Source organism: Pelodiscus sinensis, chromosome 10 (assembly GCF_052426305.1).
Source record: "Pelodiscus sinensis isolate ZL-2025 chromosome 10, ASM5242630v1, whole genome shotgun sequence".
Taxonomy (NCBI): domain Eukaryota; kingdom Metazoa; phylum Chordata; order Testudines; family Trionychidae; genus Pelodiscus; species Pelodiscus sinensis.
In genome coordinates, this window is record NC_143061.1 from 185,274 (window position 1) to 209,111 (window position 23,838).

Here is a 23,838-nt window from a genome sequence, read left to right on the forward strand (position 1 = left end):
GAGGAGCATTTGGGGCAGGGAGGCCACTTACCTGGGCTGGTAAGATGGTGAGCCCCATTCCCAACAGGCTACTCCCTTGGTGGTGCACCTGCCCCCCCAGTGGTTACTCTGCAGTATAGCTCTCCCTTGCACTGACTACCCGTCCTCTTTCCCCGCTTGCTTTCCATGTTATGGAAAACAAAGTCCAGGCACATCCCATTTTCCTGGCAGAACCAAACCCTGATCTTGCTTTAAGTTAGGAAACAGATTTGCAGACAAACAAACTCACAAATCTCTAAAATAGATAGATAGATAGATTAGATAGATAAGATTTAGATTAGATAATCTCCCTGGGTGTCCTGGATGGCCAGTGTTTCCCACTAACAAGCACTGAGTCTGAGGGTTTGAAACAATAAAAACTTATATAAATGGGTAACTGGTTACCCAGTAAGCATCACCCACATGAGACTTACCAGCAACCAGTTAACTAGAAGACTAGCCAGGCTGGAGCAGCCCCCTGCCTTTGACTCATAGACTCATAGACTTTAAGGTCAGAAGGGACCATTATGATCATCTAGTCTGACCCCCTGCACAGTGCAGGCCACAAAATCTCACCCACCCCTCCTAGAATAATCCTCTCACCTATATCTCAGATATTGAAGCCTTCAAATACTTTGAAGACCCCAAGATGCAGAGAATCCTCCAGCTGTGATCTGTACCCCATGCTACAGAGGAAGGCGAAAAACCTCCAGGGCCTCTGCCAATCTACCCTGGAGGAAAATTCCTTCCTGACCCCAAATATGGCGATCAGCTAAACCCTGAGCATGTGGGCAAGACTCATCAGCCAGACACCCAGAAATTCTCTATAGTAACTCCTATCATCCCTCCATGATGACGCGGCGCCTTATGCGATCTCAGTCTAGCCAGAGCAGCCACCTGTCCACAGCGCAGTGGGCCAGACTCAGCTTGAGCAGCCCTCACCCATGGTGGGCTGGGCCCAGCCACTCCTGAGCAGCCTGTGGTGTGGTGGGACCATCTGGGCTGAAATAGCCCCTGCCCAGGGGCTCCCAATTAACTATTTACTGGTTAACTTTTTAACTGGGATTTTACATCCCTATTATAGGGTAGAGGAGATGACAGAATGAATTTGGAAAAGCTAGATATTAATACATTAACAATATCTATTGAGTAAGACTCCCCTCCCCTTTGTGTGTTTTAATAATCATGCTAACCTCAGTCCACCTCTTGTAGTTATGGGTGACTAATTCATTTTATTCACTTCCTTCCTCTCCAGCTTCCCAACTCACAATTTATTGGTCAAGGTTGGTGGAGTCCAAGAATTTTGGCATGTCAGGCCATCTCTACACTATGAGATAAGGTTGAATTTATTAAGGTCGATGTCTTACCACCTGATTTAGTAAAGTCGAAGGTCCATGTCCTCACTGTGTGCGAGAATTCAATGTAGGTCTAAGTAGCGTGTCCCCAGAAGGAATGTAAGCAACTAATCGATTATCCGATAAGCAAAAGCTCATCGGATAGTTAATACACTAGTCGACTAGTTGCTCCCCCCCCCACTTGTTGCCTCTACAACAAAGAGGCAGCAAACTGGAGTAAGCGGAGGGGGTGTTGGAGGGAGCTGCCTTAAAAGCCAGTTCCCCCCAGCTGCAGCTCCATGAGAGGGGGCAGGAGTGCAGCAGCGGCCAACTTTGAAATGTACAAGAGTCCCCACTGGCCCTGGGCTCCATGGAGCGTTTCAGTCTTTGAAATGCACAAGAGCCCCTGCTGGAAATCCTTATTGATTAATCGATGGACATCCCATCAACTATTCCACTAGTTAATTAATTGAAATTTAACACCCCTAGTCTCCAGTAGGAAGACTGCCATTGACTTAGAGAGTGATACACTGTGGGTAGCTATTCCACAGTGTCTGCAAAGCTTTGCATTATGCTTCTGGTGCATGCTGGGAGCAAAACAGTGCAGCAGAATAAGGCTGGTCTCCCCAGAAACCTGGTGAGAAGGATAAAGAATTCCTCTGACAGCTTCATGGAGATACACACAGAGGCTTCCCACTCTATCTCCAGACACATTAACAAGCTGTTTGGGGACCCCTGTGCTGTGTAGGCACAGAGTACAGCACACCTCACATCCATTTGCCTTAACCTGCTTGTAGCAAGAAAACAACTGTGAACTCACCAGAAGTGCCCTCCTCAGGATCAGTGCCCAGTTATGAGTTGTCCTGGGAGAAGGGGATTTCTCCAAGGTTATAAAAAGTTCCTGGCTCTTGCTGCTCACTGTCTGGCAATTCTCATCCTCATCCTCATCCTCCCCCTTCACCACCATGCAGCTCCCCTGGGTGTGTTGGGAATTCCAAGGTCTGGCTTGGGAAGCTGATTAGGTCCCCCCCTAGGATCACTCACAACTGCTCATAGAAGCAGCATGTGTGCAACAGTGCAGCAGACTGTCCATTTGCCTCCTTTGTCTTGCGATAGTACTGCCTCAGCTCCTTTATTTTAACAAGACGCTGCCGGGCGTCCCTGGCGTATCCTTTCTCCACCAGGCAGTTTGAGGTCTTCGTGTAAATATCAGTGCTTCGTTTGCTGGTTCGAAGGTCCGAGAGAATGAATTCCTTTCCCCATGTTTTAATGAGGCCCAAAGTCTCCTTCACATGCCATGCTGGTGCTCTTTTGCACCTGGGAACTGGAGCTCATGGAACTTTAACTCATGGCCGTGTGTGCTGCCTACTCTGAGATGTGCTCGCAACACCGGCCTTAAGGGAAATTCAATTAAAACTTACCCAAGGCTTTTCCTGTTCACCTGGAGAGCAGTAGAAGCGCAAAGTTCTGGCCAGAGCAGTCACAGCAGGGCACCGTGGGATGCATCCTGGAGGTCAAATGTGTCAAATTTTGCAATGCTTCGGTGTTCAGAACTGTAAATTCAACCATGCCAGGTTGACTTTTGCATTACTCCTCGTGAAAAGAAGGAGTACCGAAATCGACTTCAGTGGCCCTTGAAGTCAACAGGACGGGCTTGGTAGTGTGGACACATTGTTTAGAAAAATCAAACTTATGTATTCGACCTAAACTCGAAGGCTATGTCTACACTCGCGGCTTCTTGCATGAGTAATATGCAAATGAGGCTAAGCGTAGAATATCGCCGAGCCTCATTTGCATACCTAATGAGCCACCATTTTTTTCAGAAGAGGCTCTTGCGCAAGAAGGAACGTCTACACTGTCTCTTTTTGCACAAGAAAATCCCTCTTGCGCAATGCTGTTCTTCCTGAAAAGTAATAGGTATAATGGCATTGCGCAAGAGGGTTTTTCTTGTGCAAGAAGGGGCAGTGTAGACGCTCCTTTTTGTGCAAGAGCCTCTTCTGAAAAAAATGGGGCCTCATTAGGTATGCCAATGAGGCTCGGCGATATTCCACGCTTAGCCTCATTTGCATATTACTTGCGCAAGAAGCCGCGAGTGTAGACATAGCCCTAGTGTTGACCAGGTTTCAGTCTCTAGGCTGAGAGGGAAGTGCTGCCTAGTGTTCTTCAGGGGCCTCTAACAAACAACTAAGGTCAAGTTATTTCAGCATTGATTGCTGGGTATGAAGCCCTGCACCAAAGTCCAGGTTTCTCAGCACCACCATCTGCTTCAGCTCTGATTGCTGCCTTCAAGCCATCTGCTCTTTTGAGACTACCTTTGTCCTGAACCTTCACAATAGGATCAACAGTATATTGAACGCTTAACAGAGTACTCATCAGAGAAAGGCTCTTCATGGAAGACAGAAATTTCTCTTTTCGGTTAGGTCTGTCCAGGAGCTCTTCCCTACTGGGGTCTATGATTTAGTCAGAGTGACTCCTTGCCCAGGCACGTCTAATGCAGTTCTTTCTTTTTCCAACAAGAATAATAGTATTATATTTCCCCAAATATGAAACTTAACTGTATTCTCAAGCATCTCTGGGCCACTTTTCTCCTTATTTATCAACTGGTGTCAATAGTAAAGTCCCTACTTTCTAGCGCATCTCGAAGATGCAGCAAAACCAATGGTTTTAGGTGTGACTTGAAGAAGCTGGGGAAGAATGGCCATAGAAAAGGGAGTGACAATCTACAAATGTACCCAGAGATCTTAAAAGGATTATCCACAAGCAAAGGGGGAACCAGCAAAACATTCTGAGCCAATATTCATTTCCCATACAAACACCATCAGTGCAGAATGAAATGGAGGCATCCTTACCAAATTTTCCTCTTTGATGAGTGTTTAATAACATTCTTTATTAGTTCCAAAACAGGGGATCCCTAAAGAAGCAGGCACACTGACCTAACAACTAAATATTAGTTACACAAGTACACATTTATATTCCAGTTGTACTACAGATGTCTTGTATACAAAGACATGCAAACCACAAAAGCAGGGAGTCACCCAATGAAATTAATAGGCAGCAGTTTTAAAATAAACAAAAGGCAGTACTTCACACAATACACAGTCAAGCTGTGAAAATTGGTGCCAGGGGATGTTGTGAAGCCCAGGCTAACAGGATTCAAGAAAGAATTAGATAAGTTTATGGAGGATAAGTCCATCAATGGCTATTTGCTATGAAGGTCAGAGATGCAACCCCATGTTCCTACACCTTTCACTTACAGATTCTGGGAGTGGACAATAGGGGATGGATCATTTCATAGCTGCTCTGTTCTGTTTATTCCCTCGGACGCATCTGGCATAGGCCACTGTTGGAGGACAGGATACTTGGCTAGAAGGACTGCTGCTCTGACCCAGTGTCATAATTTTATTATAATCTTAGCAGCAGTGTGTGTCCTACTGTGACTCAGCTTGCCAATGAGCAGCCCATTACTGTTCCTGATATACTCTCTTATGTGGACTCGTTACATACTTTTTTGAATGTCAAGCTCCATGTCACTAAAAAATTTAAAAAGTTATATTGAGAAAAGTTTAAAAAGCACTCAAAAGCTTTTTGTCTTGTGTGAACCCAGTGCTTGACAATGCTATGCTGGGACTCAAGCTCTTCAGCCAGTACTTGGGAGCACTATAGAGTAGCCACTCAGCACTCTGTGGCCTGGAGGGACACTGCCTATGGAAGGAGTTGCATGGAGCTCTTCATGGCTTGAGGAACAGAAATCATTTCGCAGGTCATTTGAAAGTAGAAGGAAAGCAAGTGGTATAATAGTTTTAAAAAAGAAGCAGATTTACTAATAATCTAAACTTCACATTTCCCAAATGAGAAATAAATAAGTTGAATTTATCCTCATTTACATTACAGCAAGACAGTAAGTAATGGGGTGGAGAGAAAAGGAAACTTTAGAAAGGAAGAAGCTTATTAATGAAGCTCCTATTTGATAAGTATATCAACTGAAATTTAGGTCTTTAGAGAACAATACAAAAATGGAAAATGGAATCCCTCCTGACCCCTCCCAGATTTCCCATTACCTTTATGGATAGACAGAACAACATAGAATGGACTCTATAATTTTACTGCTCGCCACATGCTTCTCCCATTCATTTTACAAGTTTCATTTCAGTTTATTTATATTATTTACCAGTATTTCAGTTTATGATGATGAATATCTGTTAATCCAAGGAACGGCCTAATGCTCACGAGAAGTAGAATCTAATCAGAACGACACTAGCCACCAGTAGCATAACGATGTTCATGGATACTGCAGCTACAAATAAAAATACACATTGAGCACTACAGATTAGGAGCCAATCTGACTGCTATCTGATTATGAAATGTTTATATACAGGAGCAGGCTAATCAATTTAATCAGCTCCAGCTACAGTTTGGAGGCATTGACTTCACCACAAAGAAAGATTCTAGAGCCAAATCATTCCCAAATGATTACCCAGATTATTCCTGGTGAAGGCTGCATGAATTTAAAAATATCAAGAGCAAAATGACATCTTTCCCTAAGCAGGGAAGAGTGACACTGAGATGCAAAGAGATGCTAATTATTCAAATATAAACCAACTCAGTGAACAGATGCACTTGACTCATCTGCTCCTGAGCTCTCCTTCCCAGCTCCAAAACATAACCCTTGTAATCTCCCTCATTTCCTCTGTGAATGCTGGGATCCCTTGTTTTCTTCCAGTGGGTGAAAAACCTCACTGGATGACTCTTCCCAGCCACCAACATCTACGTAATGCAAGGAGCTGCTCTGGATTTCACACTATCATATTCTCATCCACTGCTGATTGCTGGCTTCAGGCAGCAGTTGGGGACTACAGCAATGGGAAGAAGGGATAGGTCAGAATGGAGCCAATGGGAAGCATTGCCATTGAGGTGGCCAGACTATATTCACTAGCCAAGAATCCCAACACTGCTCTGTCTTTGAGAGCCAAAAATCTGTCCTGCCTCCACATGTCATGGAACCTGGGAATTGTCCAACCCACAAGGATCAGACAGCACCTTACAATTAATACCAAAGAGGAAGTGCTAGAGAAAATCAATCTTACAGACACCAAAAATGGTGGCTTACCTGCCCCAGAGCACTGAGGTAAGTGCATCCCTTCGATGGACTCTATGTATTCACTCCCCAGCCATTCTGCATAGGTTGTTTTCTCTCTTACTGGTACAATCTTAACAGTGGAATCTTTAAAGATCAAGTCTGTTCCTAGTAAATCTGAAGAATCAAACATTTTGAATCCATTTCCATTGCTGTCATTTCCAAAGAAATCCTGAAAGCAATTCAGTTTTCATTAGAACCAAAGTTTGTATTATATCGCAAGTGCTCCATTCGTCTTTAGCAGCATACACAACACAGTGGAAACAAACCCTCTCCGCTGCTCAGAAGCTCGCAGACCAATAATTCTAACTTCAAAATATTTTTCTTCTATTATCAGAAGTTTCTAAAATCAATTTGGAGGAGGGATGTAAAATCCTGTTTAATTGATTAATTGGTTAAACGTGATATTTAATCAGTTAAGTAATTAAAGAGAGGTGGGCATGTGGGGTGTGTGGTTGGGCTGTAATGTCCTCCCTGCCCCCAACAGCTGCACATCCCTAATTTGGAGTAAACTTTTCTATTAGATAAAGGAACTCAATACAATATTCCAGTTAAGGGTGAAATGCTTCTTTAGTGTCTAAGCCCATTCAGTCCTTAGCCAGTCTGCTGTAAATTCCAACATTTGTGTCTGGAACTCCCACTGTAGTTGTCTTTCACATCCATCTATTTAAAATGTAATACGTAAGGACCAAATTCTTCTCCCCGGTTCATTGTTAAAGGGAAGAAAGCAGTTAAAAGTATACAGATAGCAGTCACTATAAAATGGAACAACTTAAAAAACAATGAATAGTCTTGCAGCACCTTAAAGACTAACAAAACCTGTAGACTGTAGATGGTACCATGAGCTTTCATGGGTACAACCTACTTCTTCAGATAAATGGACTGAAGAAGTGGGTTGTGCCCATGAAAGCTCATGATATCATCTACATGTTTTGCTAGTCTTTAAGGTGCTGCAAGACTATTCATTGTTTTTTAAGTTGTTCCAGTTGTAGACTAACTTGGCTATTCTGAAGCTATAAAATGGCAGTTATATAGTGTAGACAATTGTTAAAGAAAGCTAAAAACATATGTAACCCCTCCTGTTGGCTAGCCCAGTGTGAGGTTATTCAGCATAGGGGAAGCTTGTGACTTCTTACACCACTGTGGGGGGAGGGCTAGGCCTGAGGCTGCTTGGTGTGCTCTGCGTTGTGTATGGGTGAGTGCGCCTCAGACCAGACCCACTCCGACAAATCACCAGGATCAGGCTTTATTCTGTAAAAAACATAGAAGAGGAAAACAGTTCAGCAGCCCCTTCTCTCAGCATGCAGCCTGTGTGCTGCTTCTAGCACAGTCCTTGCTGAGACCCTGCTGGGGGCAGAGGGCACATCCTGGCAGGAACCAGGACGTTTTCCCAACATGCCGCAGTTTGTAGTCCACAACTTGTAGTTCCCAGGGCTGCTGCTGAAACACACTGGACCTTGGGCTACACATATGAAAAACACATGAGGTGGGCAGTGGCCTCAAAAACAAGCAGTTTTTAAAGAAGGTTATGAACAAAAGAGATCCTAGCAATGGCTTAGGATCATTACTAGGATCTTAGTACTGGAGAAGGCAAAACAGTTAAAAATGATGAATTCAAATCAATCTTCCTCTTGTATGCTTCCTGGGTTCCAACAAGTGGAGCATGGAGAGTCTAGAAAGACAGTCTCCATATTCTTAGTTCCTGTGCCTGGCATCACGGCAACCCTCTGCAGTCAGGATCAGCGAAAGCCCTGCTGACCTACTGCATCCTTGGGATGACAGTTGCTCAGTGGAGACAGGATTTTCAGAGAATCTAGCTGCCAAACTAACATACCCTCTAGAGTATGTGTGCACTGAGATTTTCATGGGCTTATAGCTCAGCCATAGCTGGGCAGATTTCCAGGGAGCTGGCAAATGGCACATCCCTGACAAGAGAGTGCCCCCTGCCCCCAATTTCAAGTCTTTGCTTCAAAGCATGGAGGTCAACAAAATGGTGTTTTATTAACATGAGCAAACAAGTAACATATTTTCCTCTAATCTTGTGTCAGAGATAGTCGAGCCATTTTAATTGAAACTTTCTCAAAATATTCATCTTGAGGCACAAATACAGCATGGAAAAGTTCAGTTCCCATTGTTTAAGTTTAGCTAAGTTATAAGCAACTGAAAACAGAGACTTATCATGGAAAGTATGGGGCAACCTTAAGTTTAGGTTTCAGTACCTACATATCACCTATAATAAAGTCTAAGTTTTGTTTTAAAAATCCTGCTACCAAGCCCTGGAAGGCAATATGCTTTCAAAAAATTTCTATATCACTACAATTTATCAAACTTGCTATTTTCTCATATAACTATTGCATGTCTATTTATGTGTAGTCCCCTTACTCTAAAGGGGCCTCTCTTTTATTCTGAAAAGACCCTGTGTGCTACAATCCAGACTACAATTCCCATGAGCCCTTGGGAAAAAACAGGAAGGAAGGACTCTGATGGGAGAGAGGACTGCTCTCTTCATGTGCTTGAAGAAAGAGGCCTAGCAGTCTGGGACTCTGCCTCGGGGTTTGGAACCGAAGGGGGAGCCAGGCTGCTGCCAAGGACACTGACCCAGTGCAGGGGCTGTTGGATGCAGCTACTGGATGCCTGTTGGAACTGGGAGTTAGCAGGCTGCTTCCTATAGGCACAGCATGAGGCAGTAAGTTTTGGCCTTGTTGGAAGAGTGCTGCCTGGGACAGAGCTGCTGCTTAGCCTGGACCAAATCCTCACTACGGCTTTAACATCAGCGCACCCACGCAAGCAAGTGTCTGGGACTGAGTCTAGGGGTGTGCACACTCTGGGGTGGGGTCACTGTTGTCTAGCTATATAAGCATAAATTACTATGTGTTTTGTAAATGCTATTCTCTTCTAATTCTGTTAATCCCTGTTTATTTAAGTTAAGTAAAGATTGTTTATTTTAAAGTGTTCTATTCGATGTCTATGATTTGTAGTTGTTCTGGAATTAGATCCAGATTTATGTTGGAATGAGTATATTCCTGTGTACAAGGCCAGCCAGGTGGAGGCACCGCCATTTTACATTCATTGCCAGCAAGGAACTGCAGCAAGGGGGTGGATAGGGCTTTCCCCAACTAAACACCATCACCACTGGGGTGCTCAGGATCTCTTTTGGGTTAAAACACCAGGCGCCCAGGCACACCTGTGAGTGTGACCTGCTCCCCAGTAACCCGGGGAGGAAAAAGGGGGTTACATATGAATTTAGGAAGATGTCAGGTTAAACAAGTATTATGGTAGTGTGCATTTTCTCTCTTTTTCTGTATCTATAAGAGTTTTTCCTGCCAGGAGAAAGAATGACATTATCACGCTCATACGCTCTCTGTGTGATCACACTCTCTGACTGCAAAAGCCACTAGAGAGAAGGGGGTTGGTAAGCGTAGCTCTCTCAGTCTCTGACCGCCAAAGCCACCAGAAAGAGGGGGGGCTAGTAAACATAGCTCTCACGCTCTCTGGACGCGAAAGCTGCCAGGGAGAGGGGGATTGGCAAGCATAGCAAGCAGGGGGCTCAGCCCGCTAGTATTTAAAATGTTTAAATTATGAATTAGGAGCACACTTTAGGATTTTGGAAATTTGCCATTGCAGCCTGTGGTTAGGCCAAGTTTAGTTACCCCTGCTAATAATGATCTGAAAATTACCTGCATTGACTTATTAGATAGTGCCTAAGTACCTCAGCACATAAACTCATTGTAAGTTATACCTGAGCTTTGTCCAGTAGTCCATATACTGCAAAAATGTTGGTGTCTGGGTGGACCATGATAACCCGAGCAGGCACCTGAGCCAAGTGACAATGAGCAAACTGAGTGACTTCAGCTCGGGCTCCATTTGGACATAGTAACTGGAAATCACTGGATTGCAAGTGAAGAGCCCAGGAATCAGCACTATTACCTGCAAAAGGAACATAGCCATTGTGACTCACTAAATGCTTTAGACTAGAGGCAACAAGAAAAATAAAGAGCTGTAATAAAAAGGTATATAAAACTAAGTACCATCAGTGTTGTCAAAAACTGTTGAGTGCTTGACAAAGGCCACTTCACCAGAATCCTCCACCAGACACCTTAAATGAGACAGATAATATTCAGTGCAATGACATACAAACTCAGTAGAGTGCAATATAATGAATGCATCTTTATTTTGTTTATTATCTTTCAAAAAAATGGTATACCATAAGATTAGGATCTGGCCTAGCATATCTCTATGTACATATTTTAGAGTGTGTCTATTTCATGAGGAAATAAAGCGTGGTCAAGAAATTGTCTATACATTTTATCAACCACTATATCCAGTAGCTGCTATTGGTATTGATCTATAACACAAGCACAAGGAATGGATCTTCTGCAGACGATTTTCTTGGCTGTCTGTGCAGCACACTCAGCCTTTCCACACACTTGTAAGTAATGTATCCATACTGTAGCAGGAAATGAAACCAGTTTCCTGCTTGAGTAAGAATGTAGATATATATTTCACTTGTGACAGGTTCAAGCAGGCAAGTAGGAAGTGTAACCCGCCTATTGTTAAGTGAGCAATTAAATGTAACAAACAACTGTAACCGCAGAGTCAGCAGGGTTGCATAGTGCAGCTAACCTTATTTGGAGATAAACCTTACTTCCAAGGATATTAGAAGCAAAATAAGGTAACCAATCATGTTAAGGCACATAAACCAGGAAAGATGTTAACCCTATAAGACCCCTTGCTTACCCGATGCTGGGGGTCGGATTTGCTTTGAGCACTGAGCTCCTTAGCCGAACCTTGCTTGCAAGCAATAAAATTGAGTTGGACCCAGCCTGAAAGTGTGACTCTCTTCTGTGGGCAAATTAGACTAGCCTCCAGGGGACGAACCTTGCACACACAACTGCTTTGGCCCAGGGTCCCAGGATACCATAATCCATTCATGGTGTACATGATTTTAGAAATGGCATAGTTCAGTCACATTGGCACATGCTGCTTATAAGGTTGTTGATTGCGAAATGATTCCCTGAAGCCCTGAAGTGTGACAGAGAGTCTGCCGCAAACTTACATTGTTAGCAAGGGAGAAGGAGAAGGAGCAGGACGAGTAGTCTGGATGAACTGAATACAGCTAGACAAAATGATCTGTAGAGGCTCTACTTGAGTTCATTACTTAGGCATTTGAAAGGCAGCGATCTCCTGGAAGGTGGGAAAGCAAGTACTTGCCAACCCTATCATATGTGTATTTATGTTCAGAAAAGTGTTTTGGGAAAATGGGGCTGAGCGGAAAGAGGTTCATGAAGGATCTAGGGTGAAGAAATAGGAAACAGCTATCTCTCTGGATACAGGCACATGAGACTGGTCTATCTCTCTGGACAGTGAACAGCAGAGATCTGAGAAGGGAGTTCTCTTTAGAAATGAGCTGTACCCACAAAAGGTCATGGTACCATCTACATGTTTTGTTAGTCTTTAAAGTGCTACCAGACTGTGTGTTTTTTTAAAGTTTACCCTCTACAGACTAACTTGGCTACCCCCTGAAGCTTCTAGAAATGTAAGAACACTCTTTCTTCTCTAGCTTAAGGCTAAGAATCCAAATGAGGCATGTTATGCAAACAATGTATTTCAATCTCTTTATTTGTAATGCATCCTGTTTTAAGGAATATACTCATAGATTCAAGACTTTCAGGCCCAAAGGGAACATCATCATCATCTAGTCTGACCTGCACATCACAGGTCACAGAACCTCCCCCACTCCTGTAAACTCTGGCTGAGTTACTCAAGTCTTCAAATCACAATTGAAATACAGAGTTACTGTCCGGGGATGGCGTGGCTGCCCACTGACCCCAAGAGGGAGGCGCCCCTCCCTATGCCTTGGTGGGCAACACCTGGCCTTGATGACCCACTTGATGGGAAGCCAGGAGGCAGGTCCAGAGCTATAAAAGGCCTGCCAGGGAGACCAGTGCAAGCCCATCGCCAGAGAGGGCCAGAAGCCTCCGCTGCATACTCAGAGGATGAGCTGGACCCAGGAGAGGCAGAGAACTGGCTTAGACTGCCAGGGCCCCTGACGGCAACCTGGAGGGACTGCTTGCCCAACTGGGGGTTCCAAACAAAGCCCAGAAGACCTGCACCAGGCGCAGGTACCACCTGAGGGTTAGAAGGGAAGAAGCCCAGGGGTGACCGACCACAATTTGGCTGCTCCAGAGCCTGGGCAGAGCGTTTTGGAGCAGATCCCCCCTGACCCAGCAGCAGACGGTTCTGCTGCTACTAGGACCCTGGGTTGGGACGCGGTGGAGTGGATGGGCCCACGTACCCCCTGCCACCATGCCCTTGAGTGGCAGTCTCCCTCCTCAGCAGCCTGCACCTGCTGGTGCCACGTCCTGAGCATGGGCCTGACTTTTGAACTGTTTGCCTTGCTGCCCCATCCCGCACTGAGGCCGGGGCTGCTGGACTCTGTGTGCTGCCCCGCCCCAAACTAGGCTTGGGGCTTCGAACTGTTTCCCTGTTTACCACCTGACCCGAGCAGGGCCTGGCCCTGGACTGTTTGTTGATCAGCCCCCAGCCCTGAAGAGCCGAAGGGCCAAGCTAATTCCCTGAGAGACTAATTAGGGGGTAGTGGGGCTGAGTGGCCACCCAGTGACCAGGAGGCCCCCCTCCCCAAGCCCTAAAGGCTTACAGTAACAGTTACTAGTTTTAACCTGCAAGTGCCCCAAGCTGCAGAAAAAGGCAAAATCCGCCATGGTCTCTGCCAATCTGACCGGGGGGAGGAAGGGTATAGAAATTCCTTCCAAACCTCAGATACAGTGATCATTTGAACCCTGAGCATTTGCAACACCCAGAAGCCACACACCTGGAACAAATTCTTTGTAGTAACTCAGCCCTTTTCATTTAGTATCCCATCACCAGCCACTGGGGATATTTGCGGCTGGCAGTCTCAGATCAGCAATATATCATGTACAGTCTCATCATGCCATCCCCTTGAGAAACTTATAAAATGCAATCTTGATGCCAGCTAGGATTTTTGTCTCCACTCCTCCCCTTTGGAAGGCTGCCCCAGAACTTCATTCCTCCGATCGCTAGAAAGCTTTGCCTAATTTCAAACCTAAACTTGTCGATGGCCAGTTTATAACCATTTGTCTACACAGTCTATCTGAAATGACAGCAAAATCTTCAAACCCTTTAGAAGAGGAAGAGCATGCAAAAAGGAACTGTAAGCTGTGCACAGCCTTCCTGACAAAGTCCTGTTAGGTCAGGAATGGGGAGCACCCCACATTCTGGTTTTTTGCCACTGGCCTGCCTCCCCTTGTAGGAGTGGTATAGCAGCTGGAAATTGGCTACCAACCATCGGTGCTCCCCCACTGAAGGGGAGGAATGTCATTGTAGAAGAGAGACAGGGAACTGTTTGTAGGTCACCTGGTTGCTCTAGGTCAATTAAGGTGGCACAGAGACAGGATTGGGAAGGTGCTGCAGCAGTGGCAGGCTGTTTGTGGTGGGAGGAGGGGGAAGCCGAGTGCAACTGTGGAGAGTTAGGAGACAGGCAGCAGCATTTAGCACCCCAAGCTCCCAATGCAGTCCAGCAGCTGTGACCTTCTCAAAGGGCCAACAGATCAATGCGTCAATCTGGGCTTTTAATTGCTTTAGAGAGCATGAGATATCACAGAGGGGGCTGGGTACATTTTTATTGCTGGGCTTCTGGGAGATGTTCATGGGACAAGTGCCATGTTAAACTTATTAAAAAGACAAGAAAAAAACAACAAATGGTCTGAGCACTTTATAGTCTAACAAAACACATAGATGGTATCATGAGCTTTCGTGGGCACAGCCCACTTCTTCAGATAACCGGAGTTATGAGCTTAGAAGTGGACTGTGCCCACGAAAGTTCATGATACTATCTCCATGTTTTGTTAGTCTGTAAAGTGCTACCAGACCATTTGTTTTTTTTCCTGTAACAGACTAACTCTGCTACTCCCTGAAGCTTCTAAAGAGACAAGGTGATTGAAGTAATATATTTTATTGAACTTCACACATCGTGCCTCTCTAATATCCTGGGATTGACATGGCTACAATTAAATACAACATCTTCAACTTATGATAACCATGAGGAAAATGCCACTCACAGCTGCAACAAAAACAAACAACTTTTGTTAACCAAGACTGCAGAATAATGCCTTATCAGTGATCGCAAAATAAGCATCCATGCTGCACAATGATTGTTTGTTCATTACCTGAAGGCTCCACTGTAGCTATAATAACGTTCCTGGGTACTTGCATCACATTTATGGTTTCCACTGTTATCTCCAACACAGAGCTCACAGAGTTTTGTTGGGTAATTGGCCATCTTGGCCGCAGGCACACAGCTAGCAGAGAAAAAGTCACTCACAGCTGGAAAGAGAACATTGTCCCAACACAAAGCATAAAGAGATGAGTGTCAGCCCTTCACAAAACAACTTAACAGTAGCATTTAATGACATGACAATTCTGGTTTCACTAAAAAGCCAGCGACATGTACATTACATGGTTCTTAAAGGGAATGACTAATTACCTCTTTCAAAACATCTTCAAAATGCTGTCTACATTGTTAGCCAGTGAGATAATCTGAAGGAGAAGTTGGAGAGATTTTCCAGAAGTACACACTAAGCTTACAGTTGGTTAACAAGGGCACAAATGGCTTTGATTACAATAAAAATGAGCAGTCCTGTGGCACCTTAGAGACTAACCAATATATATAGATAGTATCATGAACTTTTGTGGGAAAGAGCCACTTCTTCAAATGAAAAGTGGGGTTTGCCCACGAAAGCTCATGACCTTATATATTTGTTAGTCTTTAAGGTGCCACAGGACTGCTCGTTGTTTTTAACATTACAGACTAACACAGCTAAACCTCTGAGATTTGATTACAATAGACACTTCAGCAAGTTGTTTTCAGATTTTGCATGTCCATTTTGTTAAAACATGCAAATCAATGAACTCAGTGCAAAATTGTTCCCTGTGTTGAAAATGCACTTGCACACTTCAAGAAGAATATGCATAATACCAGACATGCACAGTGCACACTTCTTTGTTCATTCATTTGCATTCATATTCTTGATTAATAATGCAATTGCAGAGGTAAAATGCTACTCCAGGAATTCTGAGCTCAAAGTCTGCAAACCTTGTTTAATCTGATAGGGTATGTCTACACTTGTAGCCTATTTCAGAATAGGGCTGCAAATGTAGGCATTCGGAATTGCAAATCAAGCCCGGGATTTAACTATCCCCTGCTTGATTTGCATCTTCCTGGCCGGGTGCCATTTTTGAAATTTAAAAGCCCGGAATAACTGTCTGCGTCTACATGCGGCAGTGAAACGGGCGTTGGAAATAAAGCCCTATTTCAAACTACCTGTTATTCCTCCTGCAATGAGGTTTAACAGGTAGTTCGAAATAGGGCTTTATTTCGAACGCCCATTTCACTGCCACGTGTAGACACGGGCAGTTATTCCGGGCTTGTACATTTCAAAAAATGGCGCCCGGTCAGGAAGATGCAAATCAAGCACGGGATATTTAAATCCCGGGCTTGATTTGCAATTCCGAATGCCTGCATTTGCAGCCCTATTCCAAAATAGACTGCAAGTGTAGACATACCCATAAGGACTTGATGAAATAGGAATTTTTCAGGATTTGGCCCATGCACAATCTGTGCACACAATTAAGCTAAACTTTTCAAATATTTGGCCCACATGTCCATTTTTGGTTGGAAAATGCACCAGAACTGTGGGACAAATTCTCCATTGAATTCCAGTAACTTCTGTTTCATCATATTGTCTTTAGTGAGTTGCACAGATTTTGACTCCACATTTATTCTTCATTCAGGACTTCCATACCAAACTAAGAGCCAAATCCTGCAAGCCTTACTTACACAAATAGTCCCATTGACATCAATTATTCCCAGAGGTGCACACTGAAGTACATATAAGGGGATGGTTGGCCCCTTACTAAGGCTCAGTAGGGGTACTGGTTGGTTTGCTCCCAGTAGCAAAAGGGAGGGGGCGGATCTCTGAGAAATCAAGACCCTGGGACTGACAGCCCCCAGGAACAATGAGAAGAGGCTAGCACTCTATGGTTAGCCTGATTGACTGGCAGATAGGCAGGTTAATGCAGGAGTGAGGAGGCTGTGGAGAGCGCTGTCCTTTGTGTGAGCTGGCGTTGCCTGGTTCAGAGCGAGGCTGAGCTGGGGAGAGGGGCTATGCCAGCCAAAGAACCAGAGACACAGCCCAACAGCAGGGCCCTTCTGGGAGCAGGGCTGCAGCCACAGAGCCAGAGGGACAAGGGAAGCAGCCCAGGAGCTGGAGGTAGCGCAGCAGAGAATGGCGCTGGGCCTGAAGCAGCCTGGAGCTGGGAGGATGGGGGAGGGACCAGCAATGGAAAGTGAGAGGGGACCCTGGATAGAGACCCCGAACAGGCCAGGCAGGCCAGGCTAGCGATAGGACTGACACTGGGGAGCAGGATCCTGCTACTCAGAGCAAGTGTCTGACTTGCAGCAGCCAAGGCCTGAGGAGGAAGCCTGGGACCTCCTAGGAAAAGACTGTGACCTGGCCTGACACCCCAGAGATTTGATTTGAACTGTATGTTCTGATCCGTGGGTCAGGGAAGCATCCAGTGTGTGAAGAAAGCACCCTGAAGTGGGAACCCCCAGGTCCTGCCCTAGATGACCACAACAAGAGTGGGGGTTGTGCCTCAGGAATCCTGTTGCGGTTACAGGGACTCGGCCACACAGGAGAGTGGAAGGGAAGCCCTCAAGATCTCGGAGGCCTCTGAGTAAAGGAAGTGGGAGCAGGGACTCCAATCCTTTTACTAGCCCATTTTACTGGGACCATGTAGAAGCCAGGAAAGTTTCCCTCAAATAGTAGGACCCTTCCCCTGCTTACATATAGAGTTTATGACATTGCTTCTCTAAGGACTGCTTTCAGGAGAGAAAGGACTGTAGGATTGGGCCCATATTGTTTTGCAGTGAGTTAACCATAAGATGAAACAGAAAGAAAAGATTCTTCTACCCTACCAAGGCAATTTCTCAATGTGTTGCACAGAGGTTTACGCGCATCACTCCCATGACTCTTCCCAGGAGTCTTCCCAAGTGTAACAGACCTAAGTTCTCTGGCATCAAGATAAGAATTTAATGCCAATATGAAACAAATCAGTATAACACTGAGCTATGGAACTTCTCGTGGGATTTTTCTTTCCTGAATAAAAAAGGCACAACCTAACTGTCACTGTCTCTTCTGATGTGCGGAGCCCTTACCTTGAGGAATATTACAGTCTGTGGGCCTAATAAAACCTCGTTTAATTAGAATGCCAATAGGGATGTTCCATCCAGCCATTCTCCCATATCCTGTGTGGCAAGACTTTTTCCCTTTCAAGTCATTGATGGTGAAAGCATTGGAAGTGTTCCGTTTCACTAATGCCACAGCATAGTACATGTTGCTGTTGTCATCACCTTGTCAGGAAGAAAAAAAGAATTATTATTTTTTTCCTGAGTATCCTTATTGCTTCATGAAAACCCAATTAATATATCAGAACCATTGAAGTGCATTTGCTGCTAAATCTCTAGTTCATCCTACATGAAGGAAACTGCAGCAGCAATTTCAGACTATGAAATGTGGAAAGTCATTTTTGCTCTTTTCATTATAACGAGCAATTCTTAATTAGCTGTTTCACATTAACAATCTGACTTTCATGTTGAGCTATTCATTTCTATAGCTGTCTTTACTGCTGACTTAGTATAAAGATAGGGCTAAATTGCTTTTTCAAAGGTCATGAAAATATTTCTATACATTTTAGTTTTTAGATATTACTCCCTACCCATTTTTGCCTCCATTCATTTTGCAAAAATCCTCCATTTGGGTACTGTCAAAGCTGTTCCTCACTCTGGCACAACGAATGCAGGAGTTGGGCCCCCGCAAGAGCACTCCAAAATCTTATCTCTACAGGCTCTGGTACAACTCCCCCCCAAATCCTAATCCCCAGATTTTGGGGAATCCACTGTCACCAACAAGTGCTTTTGAACCCACAAACAGGGGTGGACACTTGAAACCAACCCCAGGGGTACCCCAAGCTCTTTTCCCCCCAAAGATCTTGAAAAAAAAAAAGAGAAAAATAAGCTGCAGTCTGTGGTAGCTGACCTCTCAGTCAGGCATGCAGATACACCCAGACAGACCTTCCAGTCACAAAAATCAACCAAAACCAGTTAATTAGAAAAAAAACCCAAACTTTTATTATCAAAACAGAGCTACAGTTGCAAGCATAGTAAATTGACTAGATGGACAGAGCCACCATTTGATATAGATACTCAGGGAAAGTCCTTGGGCTGAAGACCGAGTTACAAAAGGGGGGAAAAAACCACTTAACAAGCTCAGACATTATTTCCACATCCCCAAACAAGGAAAACAATAAATTCTGATGGACTAGCTAAACTTTTCCCTACGCATGCGAACCTCTAGTTCGAACTTAATTCGAACTAGTGGAGCACTTAATTCGAACTAGGAAAGCCCTCCCCAGCTTTCCCTGGTGGCCACTCTGGGCACCACCAGGGAAACTCTTCTGCCCCCCTCCCAGCCCCGGAGCCCTTAAAAGGGCACGGGCTGGCTACGGTGCCCGTGCCAGGTGCAAGCCTGCCAGCACCCAGCCAGCAGACCCTGCACCTGGCACGGCTCGAGCCACCCACGCGATGCCCCCCAGCCCACCCCCTCTTCCCGGGACCAGGCTGGCGGCTCCTGGGAGCTTGCCCAGGTCCGCAAGAGGCGGGCACCCGCCTGGTCTACTGCAGACATCGTGGACCTCATCCATGACCTCCGCACTAGGCACAGGAAAGTGGCCGGCTAGGGCAGGAGAGCTGCCAGCCTGGCCACCCAGGAGCAGCTGTGCATGAAAATCAAGGTGGTCCACTGAGACCCCCGACCCTGAGCCCTGAGCTTACAATGGCCGTACTGGGTCAGACAAAAGGTCCATCTAGCCCAGTAGCCTGTCTGCTAACAGCGGCCAACCCTAGGGACCCTGGAGGGGATGGACCGAAGACAGTGACCAAGCCATTTGTCTCGTGCCATCCATCTCCAGCCTTCCACAAACCTTGGGCAGGGACACCACTCCTACCCCCTGGCTAATACCACTCCATGGACCCAACCTCCATGACTTTATCTCACTTCCCTTTAAACTCTGTTCTAGTTCTAGCCTTCACAGCCTCCTGCAGCAAGGAGTTCCACAGGTTTACTATTTGCTTTGTGAAGAACAACTTTCTGTTATTAGTTTGAAGCCTGCTACCCATTCATTTCATTTGGTGTCCTCTAGTCCTTCTATTATGGGAACTAATGAAGAACTTTTCTTTATGCACCCTCTCCACACCACTCATGCTTGTATAGACCTCTGTCATATGCCCCCTCCGTCTCCTCTTTTCTAAGCTGAAAAGTCCCAGTCTCTTTAGCCTCTCTTCATATGGGACCTGTTCCAAACCCCTGATCATTTTAGTTGCCCTCCCCTCTCCCACCCTCTCTCTTCCCCTCTCCCACCTCCTTTTCCCAGTCTCCCCGAGTTTTGTTCAATAAAGAGTTTCTATTTTTGAACACACGTGTCCTTTATTTTGTACATCAGAAAGGGGGAATAGGGAGGGGTAAGTGGAAGGAGGTGAGAGAGGAATGGGGTACGGCTCTGCGGGCTCCTTGGGGTGGAAGCTCTCCTGCAGCCCCTCGACTGACCCTCCCCCGGATGGCAGCCTGTGGCAAGTGCAGCTGGGCTGATGGCTGAGTGCTGTGATGTGCCGAGTATGGGCATTCAGGGCACTCCAAGCTAGGACTGCTTTGCTGTCCCTCATCGAATTAGACAAGTGAGCGGGGAGCCCCTGAGAACTGTCTGTCCAGGGTGGGGGTCGGGTCCCTTTAAGTACAGCCCTCGGCTAGCCTGAGACAGCAGCTCCACGCTCTAAGTCCTAATCTGATGCCCTGCCGGCACTGGTTCTGGCCAGCCTTAACCCCGGTTCAGGGTCCACTCAATGTGGACATGATAGTTCAAATTAGCAAAATGCTAATTCGAACTAGTTTTTAGGTCTAGATGCACTAGTTCGAATTACCTTAGTTCGAATTAACTAATTCGAATTAAGTTAGTTCGAATTAGTGCTGTAGTGTAGACGTACCCTAAGAGAACACTCCAACTCATCAGATGAAATGACTCTCTCACAAAATCTTTAAGGTGCCACAGGACTTATTGTTTTTTAAGTTACAGTCTAACATGGCTACCCCTGCTACTGGACTAGATGATCCCTTAGTCTGATTTGGTATGGCAATGCCCAGGTCCCTATGATTTTAACAAGATCACTCTTTAATAGCATAGGACTTTTCATGGTCAAGCAAGATTATAGTTGAATTGTAAGGCTCCCAAGTTATATCCTTAATTCATAAAGAGTTAATACTGTGTTATAAAATGCCAAAGCTCTATTATCATCATAATCTCAATAAATATGACAAACATGTTACTGTAGTAAGATGAAGGCCTAAAACATAAGCCAATGCAGCACAGGCCTGGGCTGAGGCCTGAGGCCTAGCTAACAATGGATAAAACATGGCTAAGAAAGCAAAGCTAAGCTGTGAACAAGAGGCAGGCCCCAGCTCACAGAACTTGGCATGAACAGGGCCGAGAGTGCAAAACACTAATTGGTGCTGGGTACTGACTTCAGAACAATAATTGGTACTGGTCATAAGTGGAAAGCACATGATATCACTAGCTCATTAAAAAAAGACCTTGGTACCCACTCCTCACAGATACTGACTCAGGTTCAGAAACAGGTCTAGAATGACAGCTGAAACAAAATACAGGTCTATGTAGCACTTTAAAGACTAACAAGATGGTTTATTAGATGATGAGCTTTCGTAGGCCAGCATGACAGCATGATGGATAGAGATGATCTAATCAAACCATGAGGTACAGGGTGATGGGTGGTATCTAAGTGTAGCCAGACAGGAACCCCCACCTAGAACATCCATCTTTGCTTGCTTGGAAGCATACAGGGTACACAGAGCAGTAAAATCAGCACAGTCTTTGAAGCCTTGACAGGAGGCCCGGATATGCTGGCTGCTGTGACCCTGGATGGCTGTAAACAGAGATACGCCAATCGCTGACCAAGAGGCTGCCAAGGAGTGCCCTTGACTGAAACCTATATTGATACGCACACACTCGTCCGGGGGGAGGAAGCTCCCGCCCAGTAAAGAATGGCCAGTACTCACAATTTAGTTATCTCTCTTGCAAGTGTAAATTAAGTTGAAACTCCCTTGTAAGAACTGGCGTCACAAAGACGGGTCAACACAATTTGGCATCTTAGATAAGAAAGAGGATACGGGCCGCTATGGGTATAAAGATGGGTCCAGCAGCACACTTACTCTGAGTGTCAATCTACCATCTATCTGCTGGTCGGGTTAGGTGATTAGCCTCCCGAGGTTCCACGGGGACGCCCACCTCGTATTCGTCTTTCCTAGGAATTGAGGGACCGGCCCTGGCCTGATACGCTGGAGTCGAGAGGCACAGAAGGGGTAAAAATTGTACCTGGATGTGGTCCTTTGTCTTAAGTGTACACATAGATTTAGAGCTCTTTAAAGATTAAACTGTCACTTGGTACCATTATTTCTATTTTCTATTTTTATTTTCTTTGTAACCATTTTTAAGATCTATATTTGCTAGCAGTTACGAAAGAGAGCAATAGCCATTGTAACCATATGATTTATAAGCTTCTTTAAAAAACCTGTAACTGTTTAAGCTTTAACCTGACTCCTTCAGTTGCTGTAACAGAACCAAGCACAATTTAAAAGAACTCCAGCCGGTCATAAGGGACAGATACAGGGAGATCTGGGGTGTTTGGATTGTGTCGCTTCCAGAGGACAGATCTGTGGGGCATCTCTCAGCCTTCCCTAGGCTGCCCGCTGCGAAGGGATCATGTATCCTAGCAGTCAAAATCTGAGGTGTAATAAGCTCTCCCTGTAAACTCTGGGGCATCTCTCAGCCTGTAGGCTGCCCGCTATGAAGGGACCCCGGTCCTAGCGGTCAAAGATACGGACCTTAAACTTCTTGGGGTGCCCGTCAGCCTTCTCTAGGCTGCCCGCTGCGACAGGACCTTGTGTCCCAGCAGTTGAAGACTCGGGTGTAACTAACACACACACACACACACACACACACACACACACAGCCCTGACCATCGGCTGACACTAAGTAGCATCAGAGGGTGGTAACCTGACAACGTCAGAGGGTGGCAACCTGATACATCAGCAGTGAGGTGTGATTTGTTGTACCTGTATATAAGGGAGTGTCTTGGGGGTGCAGTCTTTGAATGACCTAGGGGGCAGTGGGACCTCCCATTGATTGAGTTGTTCCATTATGGCAAGGACATATGCGTAATGGTTCAATAGAATCTACTGACAACTATTACTGTACTTCGCTCTACAATAAACCTGGCCTGGCACCTTTAATCCTTATCTGCTTTGTGGTCTTTGGGGGCTCTCTTGGGATCTGCTGTGGAGACTAAGTGCACAAGTCGACACAGCACACATCACTGAGCAAACATGCAAGCAGACTTCGGGTTATCATCATCAACGGAACCAGAGACCTGTGAGGACACCTCGGTAGTAAATCTTGACCGGCCCTTCTTGAATAACTACAGTTACAAAGTTGGAAACAGCACCATAGTGCAGATCACTTGTCTACGCAATCCTGTACCCTGCCTCCACCAATGACTAATACCAGAAGATCAGAGAGACAAACCTTTTACAGAACAGTTTTATCTGAAGAAGTGGGTTGTGCCCATGGAAACTCATGATACCATCTGTATTTTTTGTTTATCTCTATGGTGATGTGGGACTATTCACTGTTTTTTAAGTTTTTTCAGTTACAAACTAACAGCTGCCCCTCTGAAACTTTTACAATGCATCTAATTGTGCAAAACTTCATGTTTTATTCTGACAGCATATTGTAAGATGTCCTAATTGGTCTGAAAGGAGACGGATATTATTCAAGTCCATGGTCAGTGACTCACTCCTATCTAATTATCTCAGTCAACAGCTTAACAGAGCACCCCAGTTCTATCAACATTGAGTCACTTAAGTCCAAGGTGTGGGGTTTATTGGATCAAATATATTATTTAGCTTCTGTCTGAAAAATGATTTTCCATACAGGTCCACTGACCTCAAACTATGTTTCTGGAGTGTTTTCAAACAGCATGGAAAACAGAAACCCTATGTTCTCTGCTCTTCTTACCAGAATAACTTTCTCCAGCAGCTGGCACAAGGCCATACATCTTCCCAGCTATGTAAATATCAGCTCCATCCACACTTACAACATCACTTTCTTTTCTCTGAAAGGAAATAA

At 45.2% G+C, this 23,838-nt stretch overlaps 1 protein-coding gene across 2 annotated transcripts in view; it reads right to left on the bottom strand.

Annotated features, from left to right (window-relative positions):
• Window positions 1-4,205: 4,205 nt before the first annotated feature.
• The window catches only part of MELTF (melanotransferrin), a 61,776-nt gene continuing 42,143 nt past the window's right edge, over window positions 4,206-23,838 (bottom strand). For both annotated transcript variants that reach the window (XM_025188106.3, XM_006129846.5), the window contains 7 exons: window positions 23,728-23,824; window positions 17,744-17,938; window positions 14,694-14,850; window positions 10,515-10,582; window positions 10,226-10,413; window positions 6,460-6,658; window positions 4,206-5,646 (listed from right to left, as the gene is read on the bottom strand). In XM_025188106.3, the coding sequence (XP_025043891.2) occupies window positions 5,576-5,646; window positions 6,460-6,658; window positions 10,226-10,413; window positions 10,515-10,582; window positions 14,694-14,850; window positions 17,744-17,938; window positions 23,728-23,824 (975 nt within the window). In that variant the 3' untranslated portion in view covers window positions 4,206-5,575. The remainder of the gene's footprint in view (window positions 5,647-6,459; window positions 6,659-10,225; window positions 10,414-10,514; window positions 10,583-14,693; window positions 14,851-17,743; window positions 17,939-23,727; window positions 23,825-23,838) is intronic.